General features: G+C 37.0%; 1 protein-coding gene across 2 annotated transcripts; it reads left to right on the plus strand.

Moving 5' to 3' along the window:
• Nucleotides 1-12366: 12366 nt before the first annotated feature.
• On the plus strand, nucleotides 12367-13761 carry LOC129244885 (uncharacterized). 2 transcript variants are annotated; one of them, XM_054882780.1, is made up of 2 exons: nucleotides 12367-13116; nucleotides 13179-13761. In XM_054882780.1, the coding sequence occupies exons 1-2, from the start codon at nucleotides 12756-12758 to the stop codon at nucleotides 13700-13702; spliced, it is 885 nt and encodes a 294-aa protein (XP_054738755.1). In that variant the 5' UTR covers nucleotides 12367-12755; the 3' UTR covers nucleotides 13703-13761. The 2 variants fall into 2 exon arrangements, with proteins under 2 accessions (XP_054738755.1, XP_054738756.1); XM_054882781.1 differs by having other exon boundaries at nucleotides 13197-13761.
• Nucleotides 13762-16605: the final 2844 nt, after the last annotated feature.

Below are 16605 nucleotides of genomic sequence, written 5' to 3' on the forward strand. Positions count from 1 at the left end.
CATGTCACCCGAATGGATGCAAATGCTCCGGCTCTGAAAATATTCAATTAGGTGGTAGCAGAGGTAGGGGAAAGCCTCCTCTCCCTTGGAAAAATCAGGTGGAGAAGGATTTTGTTTCACTTGCTGTGCCCAACTGGCGTCGGTTAGCAAGAAATGACTTGTTAAATTCAACCAAAATCACTTAAGCGATTATTTTTCCAACTAAGAAGAAGAACAAGATTGGTATTAAGGAAATATTCACTGGCAATAGAGTGAAGATTTAAGATTTTAGTCAGTCAAGCTTGACATAATTTAGAGCCGACACCTCATCAATGGTGATATAACTTTTATCAGGGATTATGTGCTGTATGGGCTTAGAGAGGTATACTTGACATAAACACAAATACTAGAGACAATATTTTCTAAGACATACCGATAAATAAATTATTTATAAATAAAATTATTTAATATTTACTGCAAACTGCAGATTGGAACTATAAATTACAGCTCTGATTGCTAAGATCTTCAGAAGCATTTTATATTTTCAATGTGATGTTCATTAAAATTTCCACTCAGCTAAATTTTGTGTTAAAAATGGCTGTTTATTACACACACACGCACCCAAAATGACTTAAATTTAAAGTATGTAGACAGAAATATCCAGTTCTATTTATTTGGATTGTACTTATTTGCTAACCTAGGGGTTGTGTTAATTATTTTCACACATTGGCTAGGAAAAAACGAGAAATAAACTACGCAGAAACAAACCGTTAAGCAGCACACGGACACTAACATTTTGTACTTATCCATCATATAACAGTGCGTAGTACTCGTAAAATTGAAAGGAACACTAAGCTTAGAGTTATGTCAATAAATATGCTCGGAAAGTGTGTAAGTAATGACGTTGTTATTCGTTGAAAGTTCTATGTCTCCATTTGAATTTTTCTTTATTTATTTTTGTGTTTTTTTTAATTTGAGTCAAAAGCTGTTAAATTTTAGCTTGACTTCTGCGACTGTGACAAACATTTAGATTAAGCAGTTTTTTCTAATACCAATCGTCCCTCAGAGGATAGTGGCACACCCCCAGGCCAATTTCTGCCATACATAAAACAAGTCTCTGATGAGAATCTCCTGCTCTTCGAAGGTGAAAAAAATTATATGTATTTTTGTAGACTACAAATTTGAAGAACAACTCGACCAAACACCTAACAAGGGATGTACGTAAGTATGAGCCCATGTAAACATATATATTTACACATGATTGAATAGCAAAATCACAGGCATTTCTCATCACAAAATTTTAAAATATTTGCATTTGGCTTTCTTCTTTCACCTAATCGACCGATTTATGTGCATACGAGTAAATGTATTCCTATGCTCATCCTTTCCCTAAAATGGTCTCGCTTGTGCGCATTCTCGTTTGTATTTTTTGTGGAATTAACAGGAAAACGTTTCAGTATTTTCAAATAAAAATATAATGTACAGTGAACCAAAAATAAACTGAGACACTTGTTTGTATCTGACTTCAATCTTTTATAATTTCAGAACTGTTCAATCAATTTTCCAAAAGTAAAAGCCAATGTAAAGCATTAAATTCATTTTTTTCATAATTAAAAAAACGAAAATAATATAACATTTAAATTAATTTGAAGTTTTCCAGTAAACAAAACAATAACTTATAATAGGTTTACAACGCAAACATAAGGTTGGACAATAATAAACATATCGCACCCTAAATACAAAAGGGTCACAACTCAAAATTTTCCACACTCGAGCTTGACTTGTTTGCAGTAGCACAGAAAACAAACTGTGTGACATATCACGCTGAAATTTGCTATGTAAGCTTATAACAGTCCTACCAAAAAACAAAAAATTTATTTTTGCCATATGTCATCCGCGGACCGTTTTATTGATAACGTCTCTTTCATATTTGAGCAGAAAGTACATTTTGAGTTGTGACCCTTTTGTATTTAGGGTGCGATATGGTAATACAGGAAAATTGATGAACTAATATTTTGTGCAGTATCCCTTTGCACTAATCACTGCTTATAGAAGTTATTGCATGGCGCCTACTAAGGTTTTGGTGACATCTTCTGGAATATTTTCCCATATCTTCAATTGTTGATTTCCGAGAATTTTCACCAGTAATCAGTCTGTCGTTTGCGTAATTCTCTTTCAATGTAGGTTTACAAGGGCGCAGTGGGATTGAGATCTGGGCTCTGAGGAGTATTGCGCTTTTTGTTTTCACTTTTAAAGTAGTCTTACAATCAGCGCGGTATGTTTGTGGTCGTGCTGGTAACTGTAATATCTCGCCAGTTTTGGGAATGTGCTCCTTCAGTATTTCTAGATAATTCATTTTAGTCATAGTGCCTTCAATGAAACAGAACGAGCCCACTACATTTCCCGTCATTGCTGCCTAAATTCGCACGCTACCACGTTTCGCAGTACCAACGAATTGAGCACTCTACCTTTCCTACTCCAAACAAAACTGCTGCACAGGACCCAAATAAGTTGAATTCCGACTCGTCGGTGAATAAAACTTTGCTCGAAAAGTCATTCGGATTGCTAACGTATTCTTTAGCATAGTTTAACCATTTATTCGCATTAATCCTTGAAAGAAGGGGACTTTTTCTAGGAGTGTACGCTCTGTGTTCGTTGCTGAATTAGAAATTACAGAAATTTTCGGTTGTTTTATTAAAAGTATAATCCTTCTCTTGGTCACATTTGGCTTAATTTTGAAAACTCTTCCAGTACCAGTTCTAAGAAAAGAATGGTTTTCATTATAGTTTCTCAATATATTAAATACTGCCGAATTAGGTTTTTTCAAAATTTCCGCGATTTGGCGCAACCTTTTCCTTTTTTTACGTCCGGACAAGATTTGTAATGGAAAATTTATTCGCCAGGCTGCGCTGAGGTCGAGTTATTACTAGAAATCGTATTTACAAGTAAAGTCCGATTTGGCTAATTTAAAAGACCATAAATTTAGTTTGGTAAATTAATTTTATTCAATTCAGAGTAAGAAATATGTGAAAATAATACAAAATTAAGAATGAAATTACTTTTGCTCAATATAACCATCTTTTGCCTTGACTATGGCTTTGAGACGGTCCAGAAATGAATCGAAAGCTACCCGAATGTGACTTGCAGGTATTTTAGCCCACTCGCGGACAATGGCTTATATCAGCGCCTCGAGACTGGTGAATCTTTTAGCTCGGACCTTGCTCTCCAAAATGGCCTAAAGAGATTAATCCATCGGATTCGTGCTTGGTGAATTTGAGAGCTAATGTTTGGACGTTATGAAGTTCGAAACGTTGTTTTTTTAGGCATTTTTGGTTCACTCGAGCTTTGTGAGACAGTGCCGAGTCCTGTTGAAAAGTCCATGGTCTGCCACCAAAATGTTTGTATGCCCACGGCTTCAAAGCAACCTCCAGAATACTTTTCCGATAATATTTCGCATTTACCTTGACGTCAGGCTCGATGAAAACGATTGGAGAGCGCTCAACTGCGGTTACAACGGCCCAAGCCATTACCAGTGGCAGGTGCTGCCATCTGGTGGCCAATCGATGACTTAAATTGTCGTATGAACGGTCGGTCAAATAAAACCTATCATCTTGGGAGTTTACGAATTGGTCAACTTGAAAAATTTCCGCGTCAGAAATCACAATGTTCGGATATTGATCGCCTTCGGCCAAGCGAAGCAACTTCGCTCTCTCAAGTCTGACCTGTTGCTGCTTTGATGTGAGATCTTGTCAGGCTTGACTGTGAGATCATTTTTCAGTGTGCGCCGTATACTACGGTCAGATATTTTCAGTTCTTTTGCCATTTGATTAGCATTTCGTCGGGGATTTCGCTCAAGTCGTTTTCACTTTATGAATCATTTCACGTGCAGTTGCAGTCTTTAACGACCCAGATGGTCGTTTTGCGATACTACCAGTATCATCTTAACGAGTAATGGTGCGATAAACACAAACTTTATTTACTTTAAGGTGCTCGAGTTTACGACCAATCGCTGGTTGTGGTTTTCCAGCTAAATATAATGCAATCACACTATTAGGTTTGAATGTGCAAATGCGGTCGCGCGTGTGTAAACAATACTCTGGACTGTCATTTAGTGCATCAGCTACGCTAGCGGTGTGAGCTGCAATAAAACTACCATCAATATTATTTAACAACTACAATCGAAAATACTCAGACCAATAACCAATGCTCCTCGATATGCCTCAAAAGAAGATATCCATCGCGACCTTAACATCGATACAGTAGCAGAAATCATCCGCACTGATAATGATTGATGTTATAAATTCCGAGATGTATTAGTTTTTTCTGCTCAATAATCCCTAATACCTTCATGGTGGGATTCCCATAACCTTTTTACTTATTTGGATGCTGCAAACCAGTGAAAAATCAGTGCAAAATATTGCTCTAGTCAGGCACTGGCGTACGTTTTCTCATATTACGTCCAGATACGCGGTATTTTCCACTGGTTCAGTGTAGGTAATTGGATCTAACTCGTAAAGTTAATGAAGTCGCACTATGAAAGTTTCAGGACTTACTGAGCATAGTCTAAACGAATAATGAAAGGCATAAGAAACAAATACTGAAAAAATTTCTCAGAAGATTGAAACAGAACAAGATTGTTTCCCATGTGCCGTATCCTACATTCTTCACAAGAAAAGTTTTTTTTTTTAACAAAAAATTATTTATAAAAATGGTAAAAAGAACTAAGTATAAAAAACTGTATACCAAAAGTTTCAACATTGCATACATCTCAAAATTAAACAAAAATTTAGAAATATTTTTTTTTTTAACATTTCTTCTTATTACACTGAAGGCTGCAAATAAACCTATTTTCAGAAAAATTCAAAATCTTGTGCAAAATTCTTCGATCTCTTGACAAGGAGTCGTTCTAATGGTCAAATGAGTCCTTTCCCAAAAAATTATTTGCCATTACTACACTGGGATCGATTTTTTACTAAAAAAAATCTACTCAATGAAATTGCTGCACTTTTGCTGCCACGCACATATTCCAAAATGTAATTAAAATTTTATTTTATTTTATTTTTTTTTTTTAATTCACCCGAAAGTTGACCAACTACTCGCATTAGAACCATACGCTGCACAATGCATTTTACACACACAGTACCCGACTAAGAGCAAAATAGATTGACTGCGACCATTATAAATTTACGCATTTATTGTCAGTGCCATTGTGGTTGCAATTAACATCGTAACTTGCAATTGAACGCATATCCGTGCCGCCTGGCGCACATCACTCAAAAGGACATTGCCGACAGGCTTGCGTCGAAAGTTGAATATCCTATTTGGGAATTGGCGGGCGAAGTTCAGTTGAATAAACCCATTTTCACCGCGACGCCAGTTGTTTCACCTCATTTCCATGGCTAAATATGTTTGTATGTATATGTACGTGCGTACATTTCGGATGAACTGGTGGTGTATGTAAGTAAATGAGCGCACAAGCTACCACATTTTGTTGTGTGTATGCTTCCCAGTTGGAAATCTTGCTCTTTTATGTAATGTCTGATATAGCAAAATTATAAAATGAATAAAAAAAATGTTAACGCATACTCTTCATATAACTTCGTATTCGCAGTTGTTGTGATATTTAGAGAAATTATATCTTCAGAAAGTCAACAGAGAATATAATAAAATATTAAAACTGTATTTCTTCATTAGCTGCTTACAGCGGCTTCATTTGTCTATATTTAAACTAAATGACATAAAACAAAACAGTTGTCAACATTGTTTGTACATTTTTGAAAGAAAAAGGGAAGTTGCCTGTAAACTCAATTTAACTGTTTAAGTAATTACTACAGTATAAACTCGATTCTTACGACACAATTTTTTTTTTCATTGCCTTCTTACGACATTAGAACATTTTTATCTCGATACACACAACATTTTTTCTTTTGTTTTACTCTTTCTACCTAGTATTTTTGAAAATAAAGCTCAGGGAAGTACCGTCGATGTCATTCTGGTAATGCCATTTTTTTAATTGAATCAGATTTTTTTGAAATTTTTACATGGTGTGATCTCATAATGTCAAAGAGAAAATTTACGCTGCTTAAAGCTGACATTCTTAACAAATAAATTGCGGGAACTTTCATTAATGCATTAACTAAAAACTTTCAAGTGAATATAACAACAATAACTCGTATTACAAAAATTAACAGTCCAGGTAAAAGGAAAACTCTTAAGATTTCTGATTTCCAAAAATGGAACAACACCAGCAGCGCCGTCAGAATTGGGAAGGACCTCTCCGAGCCGTTTGATACCAAACGAGGTTTCAGACAGGGTGACTGGCTGTCGTGTGACTTCTTTAACCTGATGTTGGAGAGGATCGTACGAGCCGCAGAACTTAATCGCTCAGGCACAATATTTTATAAGAGCGTACAATTGTTGGCGTATGCCGATGATATTGACATCATCGGCCTTAACAACCGCGCTGTTAGTTCTGCCTTCTCCAAGCTGGATAAAGAGGCAAAGCGAATGGGTTTGGTGGTGAACGAGGACAAAACGAAGTACCTCCTGTCTTCAAACAAACAGTCGGCGCACTCGCGTATCGGCACCCACGTCACTGTTGACAGTTATAATTTCGAGGTTGTAAAAGACTTCGTTTATTTAGGAACCAGCATTAACACCGATAACAATGTCAGCCTTGAAATCCAACGTAGAATCTCTCTTGCCAACAAGTGCTACTTTGGACTAAGTAGGTAATTGAGTAGTAAAGTCCTCTCTCGACGAACAAAACTAACACTCTACAAGACTCTCATCATGCCCGTCCTAACGTATGGCGCAGAAGCTTGGACGATGACAACATCCGATGAAGCGACGCTTGGAGTGTTCGAGAGAAAGATTCTGCGTAAGATTTTTGGACCTTTGCACGTTGGTAACGGCGAATATCGCAGACGATGGAACGATGAGCTGTATGAGCTTTACGACGACATAGACATAGCGCAGCGAATAAAGATCCAGCGGCTTCGTTGGCTGGGTCATGTCGTTCCAATGGATACAAACGCTCCGGCTTTGAAAGTATTCGATGCGGTACCAGCTGGTGGTAGCAGAGGAAGAGGGCGGCCTCCTCTGCGTTGGAAAGATCAGGTGGAGAAGGACTTGGCTTCACTTGGTGTGTCCAATTGGCGCCGGTTAGCTCGAGAAAGAAACGACTGGCGCGCTTTGTTAAACTCGGCCAAAGAGCCCGGTTTTCATTACGTATAATACAATAATTGAATTTCTACTGTGTTTTAAATGAAAAGAAGGTGACAACGTCATTTACATATTTTTTAACCAACGTTTTTGCGGGCCTTCGGCTGAGCTAATTTAATTTGATCGTGTTAGCAGTTCATATATTTGAAACAAAAATTAAAAGAAATATGTTTTTGGAATAAATTTTTCTCAAATACGGTTGCTTTGAAACCTATGTCGTGGTATTTACATATGTAGAGATATTGAGATTACAGATTATAGAGATTATAGACACATCTGTACTCCATATCTCAAAAAATAATAACCCAAATTATAAACATACGCAACGAGAATTCACCGATTTGCATAGTTTCTTGTATGTTGAAGCGAATCGCTCCTGAAACGTTTTCGTCGACATAAGTCGCATAATTATTAAAAAAAAATAATCAACCTACAACCTACTCAGAATTTTGATGGCACATCATAAACTTTGATTGATGTTTGGACTTTGCCAAATCAAAGCAAAAAAAGTTACGGTGCGTTTTTATTTAAATGCAAAATTGTGGCATGCCTCTTGAAACACTCTATACTTGCAAATTTCTAGTTTTGTTAAAGCTCAATTAGGCAGACTTAATTTCAGCATCAATTTTCAAAGTAGAAGTTTTTTGGAAGAGGATGGAGTGGACTTACATATTTCAACATACGAGATCATTCTATGCTCCACTGCTTTTATAAATTGAGTACGAAACATGTGGGTTCGTAGTCTATGAAATTAGGTAGAAAGGTATAACTTGTGACAGTAACAAATTCTAAAGTATTAGCTCCATAACCACTTGACGTTGAGACATCTCTACATAGACGTCAGAGGCAACGGAGAGCGGATGGGAACCTTCGCCTATGCGCATAAAATTTGCTGGAGTTTCTTTCCGGTGAATATACCAGCAGTACGGGAAAAATTCCAGCGAGGTTTTTTAGATACATTTACATACTATGTAGTACGAAAATGTGTGTGTAATGACTTTGAAGGCATTTCTTGCAGGCAGTGCGAACTTATCTATATTTGCGTCTGACGTGTTTTTTTTGTCGGCTGTCAAGAGCAGCCTGGTCATACAAATTTATTTGCACAATTTAGCTATGTCGCCTACATCTATTGTACATAATTGTATATATATGTATAAACATGTACACATACAATAAGCACGTTTTCCTTTTCGCGGTTGTTGCTACATTACACGGAGGTGTATGCGCTTTATTTTGTTACTGGGTTTTGTTACCAGCATACATATGTACATTGCGTTAAATTGCTGCATACACACAGGGACTTATTAACAAGTTTAGATAATTTACTTGTTTCTTCCCTAATTTTAATAATTTTTTAATGAGAATATGGCACATTTTTCCACAAAAAACATTTAAACTCAAGTTTAGAAATTTGTGTAAACTAAAAAAAAATACAATAAATTTTCATCAAAGTTTCAAACCTTTTAATCAGAATTTTTAGAAAGCCACGGTAGCCGGCAGACTTCCCGCTGAGCTATTTAAACATGGCGGCAGGGAGCTGGTAAGGTGCATGCACCAGCTTCTGTGAAAAATATGGTCGGATGAATGCATGCTTGCCGATTGGAATTCAAGTGTGCTCTGCCCAATCCATCAATAATCGCGGGATCAGTCTTCTAAATATCGCCTATAAGGCTTTAGCGAGCGTATTATGTGAAAGGCTGAAACCCACTAACTGATTGGACTTTATCAGTATGGCTTTAGACCTGAAAAATCCACCATCGATCAGATATTCACAATACGCCAAGTCTTGGAAAATTCCCATACCCCATATTTTTGTCGATTTTAAAGCTGCGAAAGGAGTTACCTACATATATCCCGCAATGCCAGAATTTGGTATCCCCGCAAAACTAATACGACTATGCAAAATGACGTTGCACAATACCACCAGCGCCATCTGAATTGGGAAGGACCTCTCCGACTGGCTGACTCACTGTCGTGTGACTTCTTTAAGTTGTTAGTTCTGCCTTTTTCAAATTAGATAAAGAAGTAAAGCGAATGGGTCTGGTGGTGAACGAGGACAAAACGAAGTACCTCCTGTCATCAAACAAACAGTCGGCGCTCTCGCGTATCGGCACCCACGACTCTGTTAATAGTTATGATTTCGCGGTTGTAAAAGACTTCGTTTATTTATGAATCAGCATTAACAGCGATAACAATGCCATCCTTGAAATCCAATGGAGAATCTCTCTTGCCAACAAATGCTACTTTGGACTAAGTAGGCAATTGAGTAGTAAAGTCCTCTCTCGACAAACAAAACTAACGCTAAAAGTGTGGACGATGACAACATCCGATGAAGCGACACTTGAAGTGTTTGAGAGAAATCTTCTGCGGATGATTTTTGGACCCACGTTGGTTGGCAGACGATGGAACACTGAGCTGAATGACCTTTACGGTGACATAGACATAGCACAACGAATAAATATCCAGCAGCTTCGTTGGCGGGGTGAGGCCGTCTGAATGGAAACAAAACCTCCGTTTCCGAAAGAATCCTAATACTCAGTGTGGTTCCAGCTGGTGTTAGCAGAGGAAGAGAAAGGCCTCCTCTACTTTGGAAAAATCGGGCAGAGAAGAACTTGGCTTCACTTGCTGTTTCCTACTGGTGCCGGTTAACACGAGAAAGAAACGACTGGCGGGCTTCGTTAAACTCGACCAAAATCGGGTAAGCGGTTATCGCGCTAATAAAAAAGAAGAGTGTTCTACACTTTTTCCGTGTTTGACCGAGCTCCACTTTCTATTTGTGGTGTGCGTCTTGATGTTATTTTACAAAATGGAGGGACTTACACTCGCCGACTCCGAACGGCAGATATTTTTTATGAGGAGCTATTTCATGATAGAAATATACTCGGAGGCTTGCCATTGTCTGCCGAGTTGCGACCGCTACTAGAAGAAACTTTTTCTTCATTTTTGGTGTTTCACAGAGATTCGAACCTACGTTCTCTCCGATTTCCGAATTATTTTTAAGGGGGAGGTAACGTTAATTCATGGAAAAAAGGCACATTTTTATGATTTTTTTTTTTGATGACACAGTTAAAATTTATTCGTCAAATCTTTTACTACATAAAACTATAGCATTTGAAGTATATTTTGTGAAATTTTCATCCAAAAATGTTTAAAAATACGGCAATGGCAGAAATTATTCGGACGCATCTCAAAAAAAAGTAGTTTTGCGGTGCCCCTCATAACTCGGTGTTAAATCATCTGAAATCAAAAAACCAAAGTTATTTCGTTAGATAATCGTTTTCTCCGGGTAACGCCGAGAGGGTTTTTCAAATTAAATTTTTTTCGATTTTTGGGAACACGTTAAAGTCAAAAACACGATTTTCGCGTAAAAAATCGGTGAATTAGTTACCGTAAAAACAAAAGTATCAACAAATTCGAAAAAAACTCTTCGGCGTTACCTTGTAAAACATCTACAGAAAAAGTGTTCAAAATTTCAAAAGGATCGGTGCAGTAGTTTCAAAGTTATGAGGGGCACCGACTTTGAAAACGTAAGTTGTGGGAAAAACGCTTTAAAGTACAAATGGCGCGCGGTTGAGCCAGATAGGTAGCAACACTTACATGGCTGTATCTTTGTAAGTTTTGCTCCGATTCACCTAAAATTTTCACAGAATATTCTTGAAAGGTTCTTCATTTAAAAAATCAAATAAAAAAAAAATGCAAAAAAAAAATTTAAAAACGTTACCCCCCCCTTAAAGCTCATTAAATTTTGTGCAACTTACAGGGAAGTATAAGTTTGAAGGGTCTCAAAAATTTTGTGTGTTGATATTTGACTTTTTGTTTTACAGACAGTGTTGGGAGTTCGTAATATGGAGAAAATGCACAAGGCCGCCAGCAAAATAAAATTGCAATTTTCGAGCCATTTGACTAAAATTCAATTTGCAATAAAACTGCACATGCAAATTTTTGAATTTTCTTTTAATTTGCAGAAAGTTTGAAATTCGAATTTATATGGTTTCTGTAGGAGAATGGACTATATTTTTATAAAAAAATGATTAAAATTAAATCAAGGCGCATTTATTAAAGGTGGTGGCACTAAACTAACAACAATGTATTGGACGTTTGATTGTGACGGCAGAGTTTTGGAAAAGTAAAAAACAAAAAATTAATTCGCCTTGCTTTACTCTGTGCTGACAGCTACATGGACACAGCGAAAGAAAAAACACAAATCAGCTGATTTACCATCTGTAATACATTCGCCTTGAATTAAATGGGAAATAAGTGAATTTTCAAAATATGTCAATAAATCCAAGGTGGCGCAAAATTAATCATCTAATTTTTCTAAATAAATTTTGTATTAAATCTAAAAAAAATTATAATAGAAATATTTATTTTGAACTTTATGTGCTCCATTGCTTGTCTGTTTCTATACTGAGGCTTTCTAGTTAACAAGTGTCAAATATGGCAGATGTATGGCGCCATTTGTCTAAATCTTCCAATAGGGTGATTAATTTTGCGCCACTTTGCGCTTATAAATATTTCTGCATTATGTACGAGTATATGTATGTACATGTGTATATGTAATTACAGATGTGCATAATTTCCTCAATTTGTTTTGTTTCAGAATATTATGCCTTGAATATATCGAATGTTAGTGCTCCTTTTGAATTATTTCAACTTTCTACAAGTATGCAAATGTCAGAGAGCATTTAAGATATGCTACTTTACTGATTTGCTTCTTTACGGTTTTTTGTGGCAATTTTTACTTGCTTCTGATGATATTTTCTTCTAACTTTCTTTTAACTTTTCTTCTTCTGTTTTCCATGTAACCTTAGGCAACTTATCTCATTTTCTGTAATTCGGTCAATATGTAGGTCAAAATTAATACGCTGCGTTTGGCAGTTCACTTTCTGTTTTGCTGATTATTTTGATTGTAGAGTGGAATTTCGGTCAAACACAAGAGTATTAGTACATTTGGGACTAAAGTGCGTACCATGAGTGGATGTGGCGCTCCCAATGCAAACAACTGCTTTAGTGTCTGCGGCAGACTTTTTCATTTATTAAAATATGTAAGTAAGTATGTAAGTACATGTAAAGCACAAGAACATTCGCAGCACTCATGAACACGGAACATAGCCTTGGAGACATGTCAACTATTCGGCTACCTGTCAGTATTTTAAATAAAAATAGTTCAAAAGAAAATTTTTGCCGAAAAATAATTTTAAGATTTATTTTTTCCTTTTACCTCCCGTTTGCCAAACATTGGAAAATTAAACAAAACAAAATAAAAACAGTTTTCATTTAGTCTGTTCAAAAATTGCCATAATTCATTTCAACGCCTAACTCAAGCGGAAGGCAAAATTGCGTGAATAACTTCGCATTTCAAAATTTAACTAAAATATATACAAATTATTCACAGTTTGTGTGGTCTACATATTGGCGAATAAAATTTTATTATTTTGCATTGCGAAAGTGAAATTTTGTACTCCATTTTGGTTGAAAAAAATTATTGCCATATTTTAACTTCTTTTTCAATAAAAAATAATTAAATGTAAAACATCTATTGAAAATGTACCATGGACTCACCCGAACCGGTTAAGACGCATTACGTCCGTTGTTTAAGATGCCAGAAAATTTTAGAGTGTTCTCGCTACGACACCAACGCTCTACTCGAACACATACGCACCGATCATCCAGAAATTGAAATCGTTGAAAACGGCAGCAACGGCAACAGCGGCATGCCACGCAACGGCCATAAAAAACTGCGCGAGGCGGCTAACTGTATAGTCGTGCCACAAGAAACAGCTGACGATAAAGCCTCCCCACCTCAGCCGACAATGTTCGAACCCTCCGCGGCCAGCCAGTCCGAGGAGTATGGAAACTTTCAGCCGCGCTCTACTTCATCCCGCGAACACATGCACATTCGCTCGCAGCGAGGTAAGTTACTTGATGTAGTTTTATTATCGGTTTTCATTTTCATAAAAAAAAAAAAACTGAAGGTATCTTTAAAATGCCAGTTGACAGCCGTTCCAAACTCGAGATGTCCAACTGTGATCAGCGTGCCAATGGCAGTAACGACACGGGTACGGCCTACACCCGACGCTACCATGTAAATATGCCGCCCTCGCAGACCCACGATGAGAAACCCAATCGCAGTCTCTACCGCACCTCTATCGAGAAATGGCGTCCAGCAAATGGCACCCTCTTTTGTCCGAATTGCGGCGCCAATCGACGCCCGTTGATACGCACACAGACCGAACGCAGCTCCAGCAATTCCTGTTGTGCAGTTTGTATACTCGGCTGTTGGCCATTCTGCTTTTTGCCCTTCCTGGTGCCCAGTGACAACAAGGAGTACCTACATTGTTCCAACTGCAAGGCATTCCTCGGACTTTATGATCGCGCCAATAATTGCGTGAGACCAAATCGCGAGTTTTGTCAAGCTGAGGAGACGATCATTAAAGAAACAGACATGCGCGCCGAGGGTGGGGAAGCTAAAGAAAAACGGAGATGTCAATGCATTTAAATCGCATGAAATATTTATTTTAATGGCATTTTATTTAGTAATTTGTGCATCATGCGTAGCTCGTGAACACTTTAACGAAAGCTTTAGTGTGTCATGCTTTGAGCTTTTTCCGTGTAAATATTTATGCTGAGCTTCTGTGTTTTTTTCCAATTTTTCCCATCGCTTTTCACCTTAAAATTTTTATGTTTGGATTGTACTCGTACGCGAACCGTGTCGAAAGTTTTGTAGCTTTAAAGCTTTATTGCAATATTCACCTTTTTCTATGTGCTTTTGTGAACTTAAAGCCCTGACTTGCACACATCCATGTCGGTTATGTGTGCTTGATATGTAAATGGAAATATGTGTAAATATGTGTAAATATGTACGATTGCTGATAAATAAAAGAAATAATTCATGTAAGTAAAATATCAGGTCAGTCCATAAGTTCGTGCGTTTTTTAAAGGTGGTTTAAAAGTAATAAAAAAGATGTTTAAAGTATATTTTCCTTCATTGTTTACAATATCTTCTTAACGTTTAGGCAAATTTTTTATTCCCTGCTCAAAAACTTTGTTGTCCTTGGAACCAAAATACGCTTCGATATCCCTTTTTATAGCTCCTTTTGCGGAGTAGTTCTTGTTACTCATATGGGATTGAAGTCCACGGAAAAGGTGATAATCACAAGGTACAATATCCGGAGAGTATGGTGGATGCGGCATTAGCTCCCATCCGAGCTCGTTCAGCTTGCCTAATGTTTGCCTTGCGGTATGAGGTTTTGCGTTGTCGTGGTAAAACAAAACTTTGCGTCTCTTCACTAAAGACGGTCGATTTTTTTTAAGTGTCTCATTCAGGATTGATAGCTAATGGAAATAATAATCAGCAGTTATCGTCTGGTTTGGTTCCAGAAGTTCATAATAAACAATACCGGCCATATCCCACCAAATAAACAAGAGAATCTTCTTGGGGGAAGGCCATCTCTAGGGGTCGGTTCTGGTGTTTCATTTTTATCGAACCATTGGCGTTTGCGAACAGGATTATTGTAAAGGACCCATTTTTCATCACCAGTAACGATACGGTCCAAAAAACTTTCATTTTCAATGCGTTGCAGCAGCTGAGAAAACACATTCACTCTCTGCTGAAGGTTGGCGACGGAAAGTCTACATTCCTTACATTCACGGTATCCTCTTCGTGAACAGTGTTTATTTCTGCAGCAGCAGTTGTTGCATTTTTACCACTTTTATAAAAAAATACCAAATATGCTCCTTATACGCGTTCGAAGATTCCATTTTATTTTTAACAACCCATGCTTCTATCCGCGATTAAAAGCACTTGTTGTTGTTTGCACAATATATCAAAGAAAATATAAATAGTTCCGTTATATTCCGCGAATAATTTTTTGTATGCAAAAATCGTACAAAAGTGAAATTTTGGGTAAAATACGCACGAACTTATGGAGTGACCTGATATTAACAGGCTCCTCATTACAACTACTGGATTGATTTTGATCGAATTTTAGTTTCATTACTTAGACAAGCTGCCCATATCCGCAATTACAATGTATCCACTTGGGTAAGCTTTGGTTGGCTTTCTAAAAAATCGTATTTATTAAGCTATGCCATAGGTATTCGCGTGGTCCACAAAAAAGCCAGCCTAAAGAAACATAAATACGAAGAATGGCTGGTAAATAACGAAGTGATGCTGTGATACGCCGTATGGATATTGAGAGTTATGATGGGTTTCTATGTTAGTTTTTCATCAATAGCTATTCCGAGATATTTAGCTACCTACTGGGCAAATTTTTATTTTGTTATTTTTAAAGTAAGATTATATTTTGATGTATTTTTTTTTTATATATAACTTGTATAGTTTTGTCTTTATTAACTTCTATACCCCATTCGTCAAACTGTTTACTGTGTATTAATTTTTGAAGTGTGAAAGTTGTCAGTTTTTTGTCATTGTTTGATGCTATTAATACAGTATCATCTGCGAACGTTGCTATCATTGCATTATGTGTTTTCGGAGTTGGCACATCTGCGGTGTATATTAGAAATATAGTAAAAGAGGTGCCAGTACACTGCCTTGCAGTACTCCAGCTGTCAGTGGGAGGATATCGGAATATTCGACTTCAAATCTTACATACAATTTTCGATCAATTATGTAGCTCTTCATAGTTCATAGTAGTTTTGTGGAAAGATTCGTTGGAGCTTATGCAAAAGTCCTTATGCCAAACTTTACCAAAGGCTTATGAAATGCTCAAGTATACAGCTACACAATATTTTTTGTAATTCATATCGTTAAGTATTTTGTTGAAAACCCTGCGGATTTGTTGGACTGTTTAGTGTTGCCGTCTAAATCCGAATTGATGGCTTGGTATCACTTTTTTTCCTGTCAGAATTGGTTCTAGTTGGTCGAACAATATTTTTTCAAACACTTGAAAGTATTGGCAATACGCTGATGGGCCGATATCAGGCAGTTTTGGTGGAATTTTTTCATAGTCGCGAGAAGTATTTAGTCTCTAGCTTGCAGTTAAATAAACATCTTATGAATTACAATACTATTTCAAGTAGCTCTTTTACAATTTTTCCATTTATTAGATCATATTGGGGCTTTTTTATCGTTTAGCTTTCTTATTTGATTTTTAATATCACTTTCTTTCTCGTTTTACTTTTGAGGAACGTTTTATTAAAAGATTTAAAGATTTTCGAAAGAGTGTTTCAGGTCATTGACCGAGATCCGGAATGTCCTTCAGGATGTCGGTGCAAGCCTTTTGGATGGCCTCTGTAAATGCAAAACGTTTTCCTTTCATGGCCAAATGAAATTTCCCGAATAGGTAAAACTCACAGGGAGCCATATCGGGCGAATACGGTGAGTGATTGATGGTTAAAATGCGATTCAGGGCGAATTCGACGAATGCGATGCAACAAACG

Source organism: Anastrepha obliqua, chromosome 4, assembly GCF_027943255.1.
Source record: "Anastrepha obliqua isolate idAnaObli1 chromosome 4, idAnaObli1_1.0, whole genome shotgun sequence".
NCBI lineage: Eukaryota > Metazoa > Arthropoda > Insecta > Diptera > Tephritidae > Anastrepha > Anastrepha obliqua.

What these genes read in the sequence shown, in the direction of transcription:
- LOC129244885 (XM_054882780.1), top strand. Translation starts at nt 12,756, where the DNA reads ATGGACTCACCCGAACCGGTTAAGACGCATTACGTCCGTTGTTTAAGA. An exon ending in GCACATTCGCTCGCAGCGAG is followed by an intron (nt 13,117 to 13,178) that starts GTAAGTTACTTG and finishes AAAAAACTGAAG; the next exon opens with GTATCTTTAAAATGCCAGTT.